This window comes from Halichoeres trimaculatus, unplaced genomic scaffold (assembly GCF_033239565.1).
Source record: "Halichoeres trimaculatus isolate MK-OKI-2021-1 unplaced genomic scaffold, fHalTri1.1 fHalTri1_scaffold_2, whole genome shotgun sequence".
Lineage (NCBI taxonomy): Eukaryota > Metazoa > Chordata > Actinopteri > Labriformes > Labridae > Halichoeres > Halichoeres trimaculatus.
Window position 1 is genome coordinate 37,226,165 of NW_027437180.1, and position 19,688 is coordinate 37,245,852.

The 19,688-nt window shown below is 41.4% G+C and overlaps 1 protein-coding gene across 1 annotated transcript in view; it reads right to left on the reverse strand.

Moving 5' to 3' along the window:
• helz (helicase with zinc finger) overlaps positions 1-19,688 on the reverse strand; it is a 78,244-nt gene that overhangs the window by 15,031 nt on the left and 43,525 nt on the right. Inside the window, exons 18-24 of the mRNA XM_074695561.1 lie at positions 17,828-17,946; positions 13,029-13,174; positions 10,777-10,924; positions 8,874-9,057; positions 6,127-6,355; positions 5,678-5,972; positions 1,001-1,046 (exon numbers count right to left, since the gene is read on the reverse strand). Coding sequence (XP_074551662.1) covers positions 1,001-1,046; positions 5,678-5,972; positions 6,127-6,355; positions 8,874-9,057; positions 10,777-10,924; positions 13,029-13,174; positions 17,828-17,946 — 1,167 coding nt within the window. The remainder of the gene's footprint in view (positions 1-1,000; positions 1,047-5,677; positions 5,973-6,126; positions 6,356-8,873; positions 9,058-10,776; positions 10,925-13,028; positions 13,175-17,827; positions 17,947-19,688) is intronic.

The window sequence follows — 19,688 nt, forward strand, 5'->3', positions numbered from 1 at the left end:
TAAAAAATCATATTTTAGGTGAGTTGTTCGTCTTCTGCACCTCCACTGCGGTAGATGGCGCCGAAGAGCTACTCCGCTGTATGTTTCCCGTAAACTGTATGACAAATATAATCTCAAAGTATATTCAAAATACTTTATTCCTGAACTTGATGATGTGAGTTTTGATGCAGTAAACATCAATGTTTTCTCTCTCTATTCTTGGGTCAGTTAGTTTTAAAACATTATAAGTTTAATTTTTACAGTGTAGTAGACTGATGAAATAATAATCATGTTCATGTTTTGTGTAATATTCAATTTTTATGCGTAACATCGGTTACATTAAGTGACATTTATCAGTTTCATCAACTGACCACGACTTTGGACAAATAATTTCTTTGGTACAGTAGTTTAATGTCACAGTAGTTTAAGCGACAAACTTGAAAAACTTTTTGTTCTCAAGTTAAGTGTTTGTATGAAACACTGCATCTGACTTTCATTATTTCAAACACAATAAAAGAAAAAAGCTGTTTTCAATCATCGTATCGTGACCCAAGTATGGTGATGGGTATCGTATTCTTGGGTTCTTGCCAATATCTATGTTTGCTTTAAAGAGTGATGCTGTCCTAACACCGTCTCTGACTACCCACTGTCCCATCAGTGAAGTCTTTACAAGCCCAAAGACTAATCTTAAAAAGTAAATAAATATATAATAAATATTCATAAACCTGGTCACTTTTAGTTCCTTAGTCACAGACTGGTCGATAATTGAATTTTTATAGGAAAACTAATTCTCAGTTGCCCTCCACGTAGTGTTTTTTCTGCATACGTCAAAGGAGATGTGAATAACTAGATATGAAGAAAAAGTCTCGACTTCAAACTTAAAAAAAATAAAACTGCTTTTTTTTACATTCTTCAAACAATAAAACAAAATGATCAGGATGTTAGGCAATAAAAACAATGTTTTTTTCTCTGTTTGATCAACAACATCAGTAGATAAAGTGTAATCAGTAGATAGACTCACCATATCCTTCAGGTGGAAGGTGCTCTGTGTGGTTTGCATGTTTTCCCTGTAAGACAAAAAGCATCTTCATGAAAAATGGATGGAAATAAAATGGGTAAAAGGAGAAGAATGGAAGTTTAAGGGTGATGGTGTGTGCACGAGTGTGGGGAACATTTCCTGTATATGTCTGGTCATTTACACAATATCATTCAGACACATAAACTGGGAGTCAGACCAAAATACTGCAGGATCGAACCCGGACAAACCCCAAGGCACAAAGTTCAACATCATCCAGCAAAAATGAAACACATGAGAACAGACACCTCCATTCACTCAGGCAGACTGAGCTGGATCCTGATCAGTCTCGACAAATCCATGTATGAATGTAAGTACAACCAGCAGAAGAACTCACGCTGAGGTGTGTTCGCACGCACTCTATCCGGTGTATTATTTATTCTCAAAGGCAAGCAAACACAAGACTGTACTTTGAGATCTTTTAGCGGCAGGCCTCACACAGTCTCACATAGGTGGGCTTTGAGACCCACCAGCACATTTTTTCATATAACCTCTATGAAACAACCCACAGATGTAATAAAAACAAATCAGCAAGCGCAGAGGAGCCTCGCTCTCACTACAGATTGTCAAGACCTCCAGAAAATAACATCACTGTGATGACTCACACTATGTGAGCTTGGGTAATGAAGTACCAAGTGCCCCACCACCCTCCACCTCGAAGGCTAACACATGTTCATTTAGTAGGGAAAGTAGTAAGTATGTGGACGTTACTGTCCGCTGTCCTACCAGTGCTCATCTATCAACTCCAACTCTCTCATGTTGATCTTTAGACAGTTATTCACAGGTCATTACAGAAAATATGTTTGTGTAGGCATCAAAACTGACCTTAGTTTGACTCCTTAGTCGTCGGGTACACGACAGAAACAGGAACTGTGTACTGTGGTTGTCATCAGAGTGTTGGTGCCTATCATGCCATGTGTGTGTCGAGTGTTTCCTTCTTTCTGTACATAAAAGCCCAAGAAAACTTGGACTCAGGGAGCTCTTTTGCAGATTTCTCTGTGAAACCAGCTCCTCTACCTTGCAAGGTTGAATAAATACTTGCAAGGACAAACTTGACTCAAGATCCTTTTTTTGATTCTCATATAAAAAAATACCTCAACAACACAGCCTCGCTCTTGATATGCTTAAGTTAACCTACTTCACCGGTTGTTGTAGCCCCATCAAAAGGAATTTCAATCTACGTATCGCAAATTGATTTGTCCTCCCGATTTGATCACCAGTATTGAATAAAAGTAAATAAGTAATTTTGGTGCTGATAATCCCATTTTAAATCTTGGGTTACAAACAAGAAAATATAGTGAGACTATTTCATGATCACTTGTTAAGTCCTACCTGGGGCTTTAATACTAGAACATCAACATTTGACTGGGGTATTGACCAGCACAGGCATGTATAAGTAAACCTGAATAGAGGACTGAAGACTGGTGGTGCTAGCTCTGCTCATGTTAGCCCCACTTGGCATTATTTCCCCACAGACTCTGTAGCCTTATAATTATTAGAAGTGGATTGCCTCGCCATCCTCTGGCCCAGAGTCTTCGCACTCTGTCGTAAATTACTTTAGGCGGGATGTGTGTTTGTTTTGTAATCAAATGGAGATCAGATCAAAACAAACTTTCTTTGTTCAAGTCAACTTTTTACTGGATGCAACGCGCCAAGGTAAGATATTCATCAGTACAGTTACGTAACGCTACGGTTTGAAACGGGAAATCAAGCAAATGTTGTAGTAGCTATGTAGTAGCTATGTAGTAGCTATGAAGTGCTATCGGCAGCCTGGTGCTGCAACGTATCTGTAGGCTAACGTGACAACAAGTAAACACTGTCAGTTTGTTTGTAGTGAAGTAGCCAGCTATATTTAGCGCAGCTAACAGCCCAGTGCTCTAAGGCATGTCCATAACGTTAGTAAATCCTGGTTAGCTACGTCCTGCCAGTCATCCACCAATCAGAGCTAACGCAACCTCACTCTTCATTTTATTGATAGACTCTCAAGTTTGAACAGACCACTGCAGAATAACTGCTGACTGTGGGTTGGAATGGACATTATCACAAACAGTTTAGCCCTTTTAGCCTGTAGCTCATGCTTTATCTCTCTCCTGTTTATCTTTCTTCTGCTCTTCTGTCCTTTTTCTGTCTGACAGTTAGGCTCCAGTGTCCACCATCACTACAAAATTAATCACAGAAATCGTTTTCAGCAGAGAAAAAACACGGATTTCTTTTCTCACTTCTAAGCTTCGTCAGCCGGCATGGTGTTGTCCTTCTTGACCTGATTAGGAGCTAAGAAGTACCAATTTAAAATTACCTATAACCTGTAATTTTGGCACTAATAATCTCATTTTAATGTGTGGATTACAATCAGACATTTATCTAGAAGGGAGACTTTTTAAAGATCACTCAGGCCTCATCCACACGAAGCCAAAACACTTAACAGTTTTCAAAACGATCCTCATAAAGACAAAGGTCTCAGAAAATGTGTGCGTCCATATGAATGCACTCGATACGCATTGAAATGCTGTAAAACACATGCCAAACGCCTCAGGGCGCTGTAACGATTTGACGGGAACAAGCGGAAACTGACGAAAAAACAGTGGGCATGCGGCAAAAGTTTTCCGGGGTGTATCCATAAAGTGCCGTAGTGTGTCCTTGATAACTGTTTGTTCAACTCGGTGGTGATTGAGAAGAAGGGGATTTTGCTGCAACAGGGATAGTAGGGTCACTAGTTTCACCAGAACATATGCTACACAGTACGCCATCATTGTTGTTGTTGACGATATGAAACTATGACGTAAGCATATCTGAAAACTTGCGGAGAGCCAGTAATCACGGAGCTGCGTATACGGCGTTTCAAAATCTTTCCATTCTGGAACCTGGGCCCTGTTCTACAAAGCAGGATTACTGCCTACCAAGGTAGCTTTGAGGATAGATTCCGGATTCCCTGTTCTAGAACACGGGATCACTCCTCAGCGAGGCGAGTCTCCATGGCAACATATGCTGAACGGCTAACCTGCTCCGGGGCAGGTTAAGTTCCAGATTGAACTCGTGGACTATTAAAACCCCGCCCACTGACCAATGAGCCCTCACGAAAAAATGGCTTGTCCGTTCTTGGAGGATCCCGTGGACATCGGAGCCCGACCCACTCTCTTTTTCGGATGACCACCTTTATAAAAGGTACCGGTTTTCCAGGGAGGGGCTGGTAGTACATGACACTTTCTACAGGTATTTAAAGGGAATGAAGAACTCTCATTGCCGTAATAAGATCTTTAATGCCAACACTTCTGTTCCATGACAATATTTTATTGCCCGTATTAAAATTGTGACAGGAATTCATGTAGGGCTCATGTGGGCTACATATCACACAAAAAAGTGTAAATATGATAGGAATGAACAAATGAATAAATTCATCTAAGAAATAAATTAGGTATGTTGCATGTTACAGTAAAAGTGCATGGTGAACAGTGCTATTCCAGGATGATAATGGCACAAAAGATTTTTTTTGCACTACACCACTACACTTACGCATTTAGACTGTCAGCAATTTTCTGCCATCCGTGCTTTAGCAGCGGCGACTGTGTTGCTTTTAACATTAATTACATGTTTCAGCTCGTCATACTTCCTCGTGATCACCTCCTGCTCCTCCTGAGTGAAGTATGCGGTCCTTCTCTCTCCGGCCTGCTCTGACGCTCCAGACTGCTTCATGTTCGCGATTGGTCAGATGCAGCGGGCTCCGCCTTATATGTGTGCACGTGCTCATTGCCTTGCTGGATCCACTTATGAGGTTGATAACCAGCGTCGTAAAACCGTGTAGCGAGACCGCCGGCTACCGCGCTCGGTTCAGTGAGGTAGCTCCAAGGCTATCTCGCTAGACTGAACTTGCTTCGTAGAACAGGGCCCTGGTTTCAAAAATGATCATTTTCAGACCCCCCAAACGCTGTCTACGTATAGATGATACGCAGATTTGGCAAAAACGTGTGCGTTTAGACCTCGGTTTGGCTCTGTGTGGATGGAGCCTCAGAAACTCCCCACAGCTCCTTTAAAGATTAGGAAATTTGTCCCTTTGGAACATCCATAATAAACCAACGTCAGAGACGCAGATTGAAAGAGCGTGTTGATGGTGAAGAGAACTCAAGCTCATAGATTCCTTTTTTTTTAAAATTATCTTTATGTTCTTCTTTATTTTGCTATGAATTAGTATCAGTTAATACGCAGCAAACCAGCAGCATGCTGAAGACGACATGTATGGTAATAAAATGGTGTAACTGGTGCCAGCATGTGAGCGCTGTGAGAAAGAGGGAGGGAGGAAGTGTGTGTTTCAGAGCTGCCTGATGCTGCGGAGCTGCGGCTCATTAGGCTCAGTGGGTGATGGCAGCAGGTTGGCAGCTGAGCTGATTTCGTTAACCTTTACCTCGGGGCAGGCAAGGGGGGACAGAAACACACACAAACAAGGGCCACGCTGACAATCAAACAAAGCATCCTCCTCGAAAATCCTGCCCAGCTTATTTCCCCTCTGTGGTATTATCCGAGGCATTAAGTCATTCCCTGTGATGACGTTAAACTGAGTTTTTTGGGAGATGTGCGCTATGTGCTGAGCTTATGTCAGGATTCAAAATGTCACATCTTAGAGTAACTGACCTTAGGGGGTGACTGCTGCTGCTGTGGACCTTGCTGCTGCTGTGGACCCTGCTTGTTTGAGACAGGCTGTCCGTGCTGAGGATGAGGATGGTGGTGGGGATGGAGGGCCTGGGATGAAGAGTGGTGTCCTTGCATGGGCCTGAGGGCACGGGGGATGAATTCTGGAGCCAGCGGGTTCAGGACGTAGGTCTTCTTGAGCTCCAGAGCCTCGAGCTGCGCCTTGATCTGCTCAAAGGTGATGCCGTGTAGGCTTGAGTTCTCGTGGCAGATGGAGACAAAATGCTCCCAGAATTTTCTGGAAAAGGGTGATGAGAGGAAACAATTACAGAGATGTATCCCTCTGATCTAATTTCATGAATCATATTGTTGTTTTGCTGCTGGGCTGGGACACAAATCACCAGTATTAAAAAATTCCTCACATAATCATTCAAGGTATTGATGAAATTTACCTGCAGCGCCCTACAGAGCACAGCGCTATGGGATCTCCCACGACTGCAACCAGCGACTGTGCCCTGGTGATGGCTGTGTTGAGAAGCTTGTAGTTGGAGAGGAACCCGTAGTCCAGGTCCTCTGTGGAGTCCTCAACCAGCTGCTCCTTACGTTTGATGGCTGTCTGTTTGTGCTTGCAGGTGTGCCGCGTCCGCACCGTGCTCAGGAAGAGGACCCTGAACTGTTTACCTGCACACAAAGAATTATCGTTAAGAGATCAACAACTCATGAGAAAAATTAGCATTCATGACACTTTGAGTTAGCATTTTAGATATTTGCTGATTCAGAAAGTGAAGACAGAGGTTTGATGAAGGATAACAACCCGCTATGGTACCTTGTTACCTTTAGGCAACAAACCCATTTTTGTCCTTTTACATTCATACAGTAAATCCCAGTTGTCATGAAATACTTTAAAAAAGACAAAACCTTCAGGAACCAATAGCAGTGTCTGAATTTGTCATATGACCCTCTGGAGGTCAGGCAGAATCCCTTTTTTCAGACTTTCTTGCAAGGACCAACTCGACCAATTCTCTCCTCAAAACTGTGCAACAACTTTTTTACTGTGTCTCTTTTAGTCCAGAATAAAATATGTTCACATTAATAGACAAGTAAAGCTTAATCTCTAATAGTTTAATCTGCTTTATTTGCTAATTAATTTAGGGAAACTTGTAAAAACACAAATGTTACCCTGAGGCAACACTGTACCATTATGGATTGACCATGAAAACATTTTGGTTACTGTGTTTGGGTTTACAAACTGTTCAAAAACAAACTATTTTTTCTTTTTTTAGACCTCTTAAGTTTTCGCTTAAATAAAATTGATGCTAGTTTTCGTAAGGCTCAGACTCATGCTGTAGGCTCTGGTCTACTAGAGTGAACTTTGTGAGCTTTCTTTACAGAGAACAGATTTCTACCCTCCACACATTTTTCCACAATGAAAAGTTTGTCTCTTAAAAGCCACAGAAGTGAATTCTTTTGTTAAATTGTTCATGTAAAGTTAGATCAAATATGTCGAGACTCCTTGACCCATTCATTTCAATGGGGCTTTCCTAAATGTACACTGCTTCCTTCAGGCAACTTTCAGACATCAAATCTTATAAAGTTAATTCTTAAAGTTTCACACTTTTCATGGCATGCATGGTAAACTTTTGAGGCTATCACGTATTATCCATGTATATTAGAAAAAAAATGTGTTGAAACATAGAGAAATAACTTTTTTTTTTTTTTTTACATTACTGACCATTATGGTACAGCGTTGCCTCAAGGTAACAAACCCCCAAAATATCTTTTTTTTTTTTTTTTTTTTTGAAAATTTCTTTAAATTATGTTTATTTGATCTTTTTTTAACTAGCATCTCTATGTGTACCATGAGGGGTTCGAAGAAGAAAGCAACAAACCGACAGTGTTTGATAAATGTAACTTATTTTTTTCATTTTTGTCATATTTGATATCAGTGGGTAATTATTGCTTGCTGTAGAACAGATTTCTCTTTTCTGATCATAGACTGTAAAAAAGAATGGACGTTTGCTTGCTTGGCTCAAAGTGAGGTCACCACTAAGACTGCTCCCCCTGGTGGCTGGCTGCAGTATAGGTTAAAAAATCCGGCTTTCCAGTCATTCCAGATGGGCTGTGGTCAAACTCTAAAAAATTAATACTCCTCGTAGAAATGTTTCTCACGTCCGATTGTTGTGGTGATTTGAAGATATCATTTGGCTATCAAGTCGTCTTTTTTCTGAAAAGTTTTGATTTCATCAGTTATAAGAGGTTAAAAATGAGGCTTTACGTAAGGTTTAATGATTATTGACAGCTGCTGTTCTTGTGTATGTTTTCAGGGGATTGTAAAATATGTCGGGAGGTAGAGTCAAGAGGAGATCAGACCCGCGAAAGAAAAAAAAAAATTGCTATTTTTGTCACCCAGCTGGCGAAGCCACACTGACCACTCTATATAGAGTCTAAGGGTCTGATGTATTAACTCAGCAAGATAGTGACACACATGCAGTGCACTGTAAAGATGGTGAACCCAAAGATAGAGTGTAATGCTGTTTAGACAAATAACCATAGCCAGAAACTATATTCATTACTGGTGGATCACTTGCAGTATGTAATTAATAAGAAGCTGATAAAAACAAGTGGAAACTGAAGAGACCAAGGGGAAAGCACTCATCATCTCCTCTGAGCTAAGACCGGGTGACATGAAGAAGCATGTGAATGCTGTGCACTGAGCGGGAGACAGCGGGGGCCTGTCTTCAGGGTATCATCGCTCTTGTTTAAAGCGATACCATGAATGAAAAAAGAGACCGGAATCATATTTAACACAGACATTTGTGAGACAAGCTTCATATAGTAATATTAATCAGACACATGGGGATTTAAATGAAGTTGTGCATCAGCCGCAGCCTCTTTCTTCTAATTTCCCCATTGGTATGATGATAATTGGCTTCAACTCAGAAAGAAACGGCCATAAACAATTAATGTTTGCACAAAAACTCAGGGAATCTGTGTTTGTTGTTTTATTTTTTTGTCGTAACAATGCTTATTTGCATTAGTTAGTGTATGTACCCTTTAAATGGAGCCACATTTGTAAGGATTGTGCATTTGTGGGATGAGTGACTGTAAAAAAACTGCCAAATCTTTTCTGTGCTAAGTTTACCTTTTAGATCCTCTTTTTTAATGCAAACATGAGCCTGATCTAAACTCTTCTTCTCACCTTGGACGTTTAGCACTCTTTCCACGCTGACTTCGTGCATCCTCTTCTTTCTGAGCTCAGCACGAATTCGGAAAACCTGGTCGGCGTATGGAGACACCACCCCGATGCTGCCGTCATCCAACTTGCCCCAGGCGACCGGCCACTTCTTCCGCAGCTCCTCTACCCGCTCCACGATCTCAAACACCTGAGGGAGAGTGGGGAGAGGAATGAGACAAAAGGTGTCAGAGGAGTCAGCTGGATGCTGTGTTCACACCATATCTGGAGAAAATAAAAAAGGAAGAGAAGTTGTGTTTCTGTGCCATCTGGGAGTGAGGCATCAAAGTTGGCCTGTACGATGAGAAGCTGGTATTTAAAAAAAGTAGATGGGTTGGAAAATTCTCCAGGTATTCTGCATAAAAGCTGTTATTTAAACTCCATCATTAAATGTTGTCATCCCGCCTATATGTGACACCTGTGAAAGAAAAACAGACACGCTTTTCTTTCTGCATTTCCATTCCCAGAGATAAACACAGTGCTGTCAGCAGTTTGACGGGGATGCAGTATCTCAAATGGACAGGCGGTAATTTGTTTGGCATTGCTGGCAGTTTAGGAGCAAAAGCAGAAAGAATCTGAGGCTTAATGGGCCGGAGCGCTCCAGCAGAAGGTCAGAGGTCAGACACGGACATCCAAATGAGGCTTCAGAGTGACCAATCAAGGGGATGGACTGTCAGAGTCGTGCAGCATGGTTGCCAAATGCAACCCTTAGCTGGTGTTCTGATTAAGTTCACGGGTTTCATCTTTAATAATGGTCTCTGAAAGAGAGTGTCATGGGTTATTGTGATGAAACACTAGAGATCTGACTGAGATCATCATCTGCTAATGATTTGTTAACTCTATTCTGTGAGGAATAATGTAAATTCAGTTCCAGAGATTAGTCACTGTACATGAAATTGTAACTTCTAGTGCTGTCAGGCGATTAAAAATATTAATCTAATTAATTACAGGATTTGTAATTAATTAATCTAATTAATCGCATTTTAATCTCATATCTGCTTAAGGTCCCAAAATAAAGAATTTGAATTCCAGGACATTAAAATTACATTAAAAGACATTAAAAAACATTTAAAAATAAGGTGGGAATATATACAACACATTTTTAGATACCCTGATGCACAAGGAACACATGAAAAAGGGGTTTTGGTTCTATCTTTACAAAATCTACACAGTCCTGCACCTAAGATAAGCTAATTTGATTTTTAGGACGGTTTTTGCTTCTGTTCACATTTTTACTCGATGTGGACTCAATTTTCACTGCAATATGAACTTCTATACTTCTATGAGGTCAGGAGAACCAGGGCTAAAGGCTAAAAACTGTGAGGAACTATGTACAAAACACTTAATTCAAGTCTTGGATCAAAGAAAAGTGAAGTATTTTCAGTTTAACATGCTCTGAACACACAAACTGTTGCTCATTGGTGCAGAGCAGCCCCAAGCTGAAACATGACACCAGGAAGATGGAAGCAAATTTTCAAAGAATTCTTTAGATTTAAATACAAGACATTTATTGATCATTCATGGCTTGCTTAATGCAGTAAAGAGTGTAGAATTATCTGTTTCTTACAGAATTGAGCTAGAGCAAACGGTTGATTTTCTGCAGATTTTCAAAAAGGACGTGTGAATAAACACAATGTGGACGGCAGTCCCCCAAAAATCCCTCTCGCTTCCCCCCCGGTTTAAAGCATGTTGCTGACGTCAAGTGTGATACATTCAGGTACCGTCGGAAATTTTAAAAAACTTTGAAAACCCGCGGGTTTGGGATCCAGATTAATCTGCGTTAATTTTTATAACGCATTAATTTGCGTTGTAATTAATTAACCTAATTAACGCGTTAAAATGACAGCCCTAGTAACTTCTGTGCACGTACCTCGGCATTGTTGTAGTAGGCAGTGCTGTTCTTCTCCTGAACGTCCTCTCCTCTGGCTGTGAAGAAGGTCAGGGGGTAGAAATCCTTATGGGAGGGCTGTTTTCCACTTGCCATTAACTTCCCGTCATAAAATAATTCTGATGTGTAGCTGAAAAGACAATATGAGGAGGGGATATCATCAATGTAGAGCATGCATTACTACAAATGAAAACCCAGTCAGGCACAGCAAGCATGATAACCAGAAATTCAAATAGATGTTCTCAAACTTTTACAAAATTAACAAATGAAATGGTTGACCACACTCATGTTTTCTGGTCTTATCCTCTTATTAAGCCTTTTTGGAAGGAGGTAGGAACAATTGTTTCATAGATTTTTTGGCTTCACAGTAAGCACAACATTTATATCTCTCAACCTCGAACATGGAATGGATAGAAGTGACTCCCATTTCCTAAAGATAATGCTGACATCAAGTAAAAAGGCCATCACAAGATTTAGCCTACAAAAGAAGATCCCAACTGTTGCTATTTTTATTGATATTGTTAAACAATGTTATCTGTGAGTGCAAAACTAGGGTGTGCACTTTGTGTATAACCTTTTTTTGAAAGTACTTCCTTGTACAGAGTTGCCTATGACTAGGGATGGTACGGTTTATGAAGAAAATCCAAACTGTTCGGTTTCCCTCACTTGGTTCTGTTTTTTTTTTTCTTCCTTTTACAGCTCGGTTTGAAGCGAGTATGGCGCTCCAATCATACGCATGTGCAATGTGAGGCTAAGATGTTTGAAATAGGGAAACAGCCTCATTCTTTCAGGTTTTTCATGACTATACATGACTGAAATGATTAAAAATATTCTGTTAATAGAGGATTATTAAGGTTTATGATAAAAATAAAGGTGTTAAAAACAACAACAATGTACACTGAACCAAGCCGTTTGTTTATTTATCTGTATAGATGTATGTATGAAAGCCATTTAAAAAAGGCATAAAATAAAAAGTGAAAAAGAAAATTAGTTGGTGTAGGTTCCCTTTCTTCAAACAATACAATCAAAAAAAATTCAAGACAACGCATTAATGAAGCAAGTTTAAAGTGACAGCATTTTCTTGAAAAATAACTTAAAGAGGGGGTATTCTGCTTTACCATATTCTAAACTTAGATATGAAGTATGAATGCTAGATTTTGGGGTGGGAGACAAAAAATTGACGTGTCAAAGTAATATTTGTTGTTCAACGATTTTAAATCACAGTTTTTTTGTTCAAAAATCTTTTGGATAAAAGTTGAGATGTCAGATCCCCTGAATAAATCCTGAAAACTCACCCACACATAATGTACATTTTTGGAAAAATACAGGTCCTGATATGGTCTGGGGACAAGATCATCATCATTCAACTTTCACATGGTCTGGTGTTTATTAAAGCGAACTAAAAATCGCAAAAATCACCTCAAAAATCGTAAAAGACTGGAATCAGGAGAAAAGCTTAGACTAAATCCTAGACTAAAGTTGTGCAGATTTTCAAACATCTACGTATTCATGTCTTGTAGAAATCCCATCCCATAAGGATCTCCCTAATTCATGACATGTTGGGAATGTGGGCCTCAAACACCAAGGTCTGCCGATAGCTCCTCCACTGACAGGTCTCTAGAGGGTTGGCCAATCAGAGTTAAGTGGGTTTGTGAGCAGGGAGCCTTAAAGAGACAGCAGCTAAAAGGAAATGTTTCAGACAGAGGCTGAAATAAGAGTTGTCTAAAAAAAAAGTGAAAAGAAAAAAGGATTTTTTTGAGCTGGACATCATGTAAAGTTAGAACAAGGGTACCAGAATGACAGAATAAAGACTAAAAAAGCAGCATACCCCTCTTTAAAGACTAACAGTGCTCTAACCCAACATTTCCAGATGAATATGTTAAAGTTTGAAGATGTTTAGGATGTTTTTGCAGCTGTTAAAACTTTCTGAAGTCTCATCCTTTGCCAGGCTTTGCTAAGCATTCATATCCTGTTTTTTTTTAAATCTACAATCATTTCATCTAAACATCCAAACCCACGCAGTCCTTCGTCACAGAGCTATTGTCAGCCCAAGCGCTACCTAAATGACTCCACTTACATCCCTGGATAACCAAAGTCTGTCAGTCCTTCACCTCAATTTCCTCTTTGCCTCCTGACCCATTCCTCCCACCACCTAGTCATCTCCTTCTTCCACCTTTGTCAGACTCTCCACCCACACTTTGTGACACAAGTCGGTGTTGAGGGCTCACACCTACTTGATGATAGCTTCATGGGAGCGGTAGTTCTCACACAGGAGGATGCGGCAGGGGTACTCAGGAGGGTAATGCTCATACAGTCGGTCCAGCAGTGACACATGCAGGTTACGCTCCCGCGCAAACTCGCTGTACACGAACGGACTCAGCTGCAGAGGGAGAGACAGAGAGAGGGAAGTTACTTTCAAGGCACAACAAAGCTGTTTACAATCCTCCCACAACATTTCTCCTTACTATTCATCTGTGAAAATCCAACATGGGGCACTGCAGAGGTGAAGCACTAAGTGTTGTGGCTGATGACAAATCACAGGCAAATTTGACTTGGGTTATTACTTTTTTCATCTCTGGTGGAGGCAAAATGAAAAATCCTTTTCACACCAAATAATAACCTAAGATTAAGCTATCAAAATTCGACATTTTTAATTGGAAAAATTGCAAAATTCATGTACAGTTCATCACAATTTAAGAGTAAAACAGAGGCTCCAGTCTGTAGTGAAGTATAAATATTTGAATTATAAATATCTGCAGAAAATAAGTAGAAAGTTCAACCACTAGATTTCCATTCCAATATTTTTATGTCTTAAAATCCTCCTTTGTGATAAAGCGTATAGATTGAGCTGGCTCCAGTCTGGACCAGCTCCTTGTTGTGCTGCTATAGGCTCAGACTGACACACTGAGCTCCTGCCGGGAGTCTTTGAGCTCCTTTGCTAAGTAGGATCCTGTGGATCATTGCTGCTCCGGCTGTTACAGCCTCAATGTGAAGTCTGGATCTCTGTACATCCTTCCGTATTCTCCCCCTAACCCCAACAGCAGCAGATGTCTGACTAACATGAGTCTGGTTCTGCTTGAAGTCTCTGCTCATTAAAGGGAAGTTTTTCCTTTCCATTCTAAGTTACTGTATGTCGCGGAGGTCTCTACTCATGGTGGGTTGAGATGAGATCAGACTCTTTTTCTGGTCTTGATGTTGGGCCCTGCTGTTTTTGTGAAGTGCCTTGAGATAACATTGTGATTTTCCACTTCTTCAGCATGTGCACATCTGCCTGAAAGTCACCCAAACTTTAGACTTTAGGCTTTCTGTATAGATTCTTCTTTTTCCAATGTATGTGGAGCAACTAAGCTAACAGTACCAAGGGGCTTCATTCAACATCTTAATAACAAAAAAGAAGTTTATTCCTTTACAAAACTTCAGCAGCTCCTTGCAACACAATTTGCAAGCTTTTCCTGCCTACCTGGGGTCCCTCATCAAGGTCTACAATCCTTCTGGTGCTCCCAGCCTAACACGGCTCCAAATCTCTAGCCTTCTCCTCTGTTGAAGATCAGACCCTACCTAACACAACAGACCACATTGCTTCTGGTACAGGCCTTTGTGATTTCACGCACCAACTACTACAACTCCCTCCTGGCAGGCCTCCCTGCATGTACATTGAAACCTCTGCAGATTACCCAGAGTGTAGCAGCACATCTGGGGCTCTAATTTCGTAGACCAGGCGCAGGCGCAGGCGCACATGAGCGCAGAGCTGCGCGTCCACGCCTCCCTTCGCGCAAATGGCAGAGAGGGAGGAGAAAAGCCGCGAGTGGGTTTAACACAGGCGAGCGCTGTTTTCACCAATCAAATGAGCGCCTCTCCTCGCCTTTAAATGCCCTGCGACTGAGGCGCAGCGTCTGATTGGTCCGAGTGATCTCCAGCACCATGGAGAGAGTGTTGGTAGCGGAGACGGTCAGAGCCACTGTGCCTGCAGCAGGTCAATGGACAGCGGGGTGCATCGGCGGACACGACGCGCGTCACCTTGTGGGCCAGCTCCCGGGACAGATTTAATCTGTTCCTTTGTCATTAATAGGAGAACAAAATGAAGGGACAGTTACACAGCTGGCTTATCCATTCAGAATACTTTTGATCCACCTGCACTCCTGGTTTGTCATCGCCAAAGAGCAGAACCTTTGGTGATATACTGTATACTCTCCCAGTGTCTCCACCTCATCCTCCTTACAATAATGTACTCCATCTTTTTAGATCACGTTAAAAATAAAGACTAAAACAAAGAAATATGGGAAATCACGGGTAAATCCTGAGTGACATACATTTATTTTGTCTGTTTTTTCTTCGTCTTTCTCTCCCTCTTTTCTTTGAATTAAATGAAATGAGAGAACCAGATATATACTCAGTGTCAGATGTTTTGGCTGTTTATTGTTTAATTGTAAGATGTGCATCAAACTTCCAGCTGCTGTCAGGTTAACTTTCCATTATGACAAACGGCTTTAATCTGACATCAGATGTGACAGACAGTTAATATAGATACAGATGTATAGACGGTTATATTAAATAGCGATTACTGTGATTGTTTATTGCATCAAAATGTGCCTGACACTCTGGAAACCTGCCTCTGAGGCTTTGATGACATGTGTGCACATGTGCGCCTGTCACCAAATTACAGCTGCGTGGGGTGCGCTCCGCCTTGCGCCGAGGATAGACCAGGTTGGAGCTGGCGAGCTTTCAGCGCACATTTTTGGCACAAAATTGTCACTGCGCCAACATGAATCTGCTGACACCTCCCCCTGGTGCGCCGTCAACTCCCCCTGGAGCGCCGTCACACCCATCTCTGCGCAGATGGTCTACCAAATTGTCAAATTGGCAGAGCACGGCGGTGCGCCGCACGAAATTAGCACTGCGCAGGCTGCGCCAGGCTTGCGCCCCCTGCGCTGCGCCACGAAATTAGAGCCCCTGGTCTTTAACCAGCCAAAAATAGTTCATGTCACCTGGCTGTTAATGTCTCTTCAGTGGCTTCCAGTGGCAGCTGCAATCAAATCCAAAGCTCTTCTTCTGGCTTATAAAACATTGACAAGAATGGCTCCTGCCTACCTGGGGCCCCTCATCCAGGTCTAAACTCCTTCTGGTCCACTACGTTCTGGCTGTGAAAGACGCCTGGTGCTCCCAGCCCAGCGTGGCTCTGAATCTCTAGCCAGACTCTTCTTTGGAATGAATTATCTAACTCTATACGATCCACAGAGTCCTTTTCTACTTTAAAGGATGTCTAAAGACTCATCTGTTCAGGTAACACTTAAGCACTTTAATCTGACCCTTCTCCACTTTGTCCTCGGGGGTAGAATGAATCAAAAAATACAATGAGTTTAAAAAAATAAATGAATAAATAAATCTTTTTGCACTTAATGGCAGCACCTGCCGCCAAATAACTTGTGACACTTTGTCGCACTATCTAAGGTTTTCCCTTCTGTCTAAATTCTTGCTTGTGCTGTATGTCATTTTAAACGAAAGCCTCTGCTAAATGAAATGAAATCTGGTGCACAGACAGTTAAAAGACAAAACATTTTTTTATTTGACAAATTCAACCTGATTTGAGCTGCTTTCAGGTAAAAACATAATGAAGAATAAATGACGCACTGCACCCCAACTTCTAAAATAAACCCTTCACTACATCTAAACAATTATAATCCTACTTCACTCTCATGTGACAGTAAAGGGCAGACTTTGTGACCCTCCTCCCAAAGAGCCACAGCTCAAATGAGGTGCTCCTTCCACGTACGAGACAGTGATTTATCTTTTGTTTCAACAGTAATTTAAGTAAGACGGTGGAAGACCTTCAGTAAGCTTTAATGAGGCCCAACGTGGTCGATAAAAAGAAAACAATCAATAGCATCCGGAGCCTTCATTGACCATTCAGTCAGACTGAGGAGCTCGTTGTTGTAGAGACGCAGGCTGCAGGAAGTGAGCTGAGAATATAAAGGTCAAGAAGAGCCTTTGACGTACTGAGCTGCGAAGCTAAGAATGGAAACTGAAAATCTGAGGACGTAGGGATAAAAAGGTGGATGCTTCTTTTTTTTCCCATTGCAAACTCCAAGACAACAGAAGTGAAGAAAATCCCGTAATTACAGTGACTGCTGCATGATGGACCTCAACCTGGACTCCATTCTTTCCCTTGCTGTAATCCTGTGCTCTGTCTGAAACCAGGCGAGGAGCACAGACGGCTTTAACTCCATGTGATGGCTTAGAGAGCTGGGCTGATTGGAGTTCACGTTTGTGTTATCTGGGGCTCAAGTTGTCTGCAGAAGCGAGGCTCTACAGCGGCTGATCTCACTTCTTTTGTGTTTGAAGAAAGAGAGTTGGGCTTTGTCCAAAAGAAAATGCAAATGAGGTTTTATAAATCTACAATAGAGCTGTTCTAACTTCACATTGACATTGTCTGCAGTTTCGTTTAATACAGCTACAAAAACAAACCACAACTGTCATTTAAAAGAGGAGCCAAAATGTTTAGAGCTCCCCCTGGAGACTGACTGGCTGCATAAAGTCTAAATAAAATCTTCAAGAAGTGAAGTTATAAGAATAAGAAGAGGAGACTGTTGCTCACTTTCACATGGATGACAAAGCACAAAGAGTGGGCTTTATTCTTTGAGTCCAGCTTGTTCTTGATGCCTAACTAAGCCCACCAGGACCCCTTCCTTTGACTGTGGATAAACAGCACTGACTCTCAAGCTGCACCAAATGTGATAAAGAACAGATTCAGCTGACAATTTTAAGAGAAAAAAACAAAAGGGGGCTTCACCTTGATTGGTTATTTTGTGTAAACAAAGTGAGAGAAACAATAAAAGCAATCTACACTTCTTAACTGAAGTATTGAATTAAAGATGATGCAATGCCTTAAAGCTCTTTCTGGAAGCAGTGCGTTTGTTTTTGATAAAAGAGACCTGGCTTATTAACTATTAAATTATTTCTTTAGCTGGAGAAACTTGCAGCTACATCAAAGACATAATCAAAATCTATTTTTTCCTTGATGATTTTCTGGACTCACCTGCATGTGGTCTCCAGCCAGCACGATGCGGGTGGTCTTGCTTGCAAGAGCAAAAGGCATGATGGTTTCACACTCCATGGCCTGGGCTGCTTCATCCAACAGGATATGAGAGAACAACCCTGAAAAAAAATAAAAGAAAAAAAACACATCAAGCAAAACATTTTACCACATGAGCTGGAAAAGAGGGTTTGACGGCCTATTTTATCTTCTGATATCACAAAACAACAAAAAGCCTGGACAGATAAGGAGTATCCATAATTTCAGAGTGGGCTGAGTTACTTCATAGATTTCTCTATATCTCTTTTTTCTTTAAAACATAATTAAAGTTTGATTAAGAAGCTTAAACCTGAGGATTTTTCCCTAGCAGAAAAGACAAAATAGTTTTTATCATAAATCTTATTAGAAGTAGTTTCTCATGGTAAGCCATCACAGCTTTTATTGTTTAATGGCAAAGGCGATGTATTCACACGCTAATTTTTTGCACGCAACACTTATTAGAAATCTTAATAACTGTATAGAGAAAGGTCAATCTCACTTTGTATAATTTGTTTAAAGTATGGGCATAGTCTCGGTGACGAAACTCATTCATTTTTGGTATGTAATTCAAAGCTCATCACTGATAGGTGCAACATTGGAAATGCTCAACTAAGCTCAACCTAACTTTGTTTCATTCATTCATTTATTCATTCATTTCGTTAATTTGTCCCTTGAAGGGCAATTTGGTGTGCAGAAGATTCACATTTAGACATAAAAACATAGAAAACATGGATGATGATATAAGCAGTACAGACACTGGTACACAGTTAAGCTGCGTTTCCACCAAGCAGTACGGGTCGGTTCAGTACGGTTTGGGACGGTTTGGGACAGTTAAGTCTCATCCCGTTTGCGTTTCCACAGCAAACTGTGCCCTCTCGTGGTGGGCGGCGTGTAAGCCGCATGCCGGAAGCCACAGCTAGTAAACAATAGCGCGACGCCGTAGCAGCTTACCCCGCGATTAAATCCAACAAAGAAGAAAACGCGACACAGTAAACAAAGAGCACGGATGGAAGACATGCAGCATTTCGTCCTCTCTGTGATTTTCATGTAACTCTCTGTTACAAAGAACAATCAAGCTTCGTTTCAGAGAAGTCTGTGAGCCGCAAGGAGAAATGCAGCCGCTGTCGGGGTGAGTGACGATTCTTTTGACCAATCAACCGTCTGCAGTGTGTTGCTCCACCTCCCGAGAGCGGATCGGTTCAGTCTGGCACCCATACGAAAGGGTCCCAAAAAAGTGGGACGGCTCGTCTCGGTTTTTAGGGATCCGTCCCGGGATGAGTCTGTGGAAACGCCGCTAAAAGCGCACCGTACCGAGACGAACCGACCCGGACTGCTTGGTGGAAACGCGGCTTTAGTTCCATTACAGGAAAGTAGATTAATAAGGTAGACTAATCAAACCAAGCTGTGCTCCTAATCAAGGAGAAGGACGGGGAAAGACAGAGAACTGGTCAGCAAATATACAGTAGCTGCATAGTAAAAGGCATGGTTTGTGTTTGAATTAACATGAGGTAAAGAGACAGGTTATTAGCCTCTTCACAGACAGATATGGGGTGCCCACCAGTCAGTCAAGGCAGCCATGCCCTTGCATGGGCAACCTTGTGAGTTTAATAACACCCCATCTGCGATTAGGGGAAGAGGTTCTCGGACCAAATCTTTCTTTTATTATCATTTTTTGGAAGCAGCAGTAAAAATGTTTATTTTAACTATATAGATCAGCGTTTTGAATTGTTGTGTATGTGGTCTCCTATGTGTCTGCAAGCAGCCTCAAGTGGACACTTTAAGAACTGCAGTTTTCATAGGTTTGTTTTCCAACGTGTTCAAATTT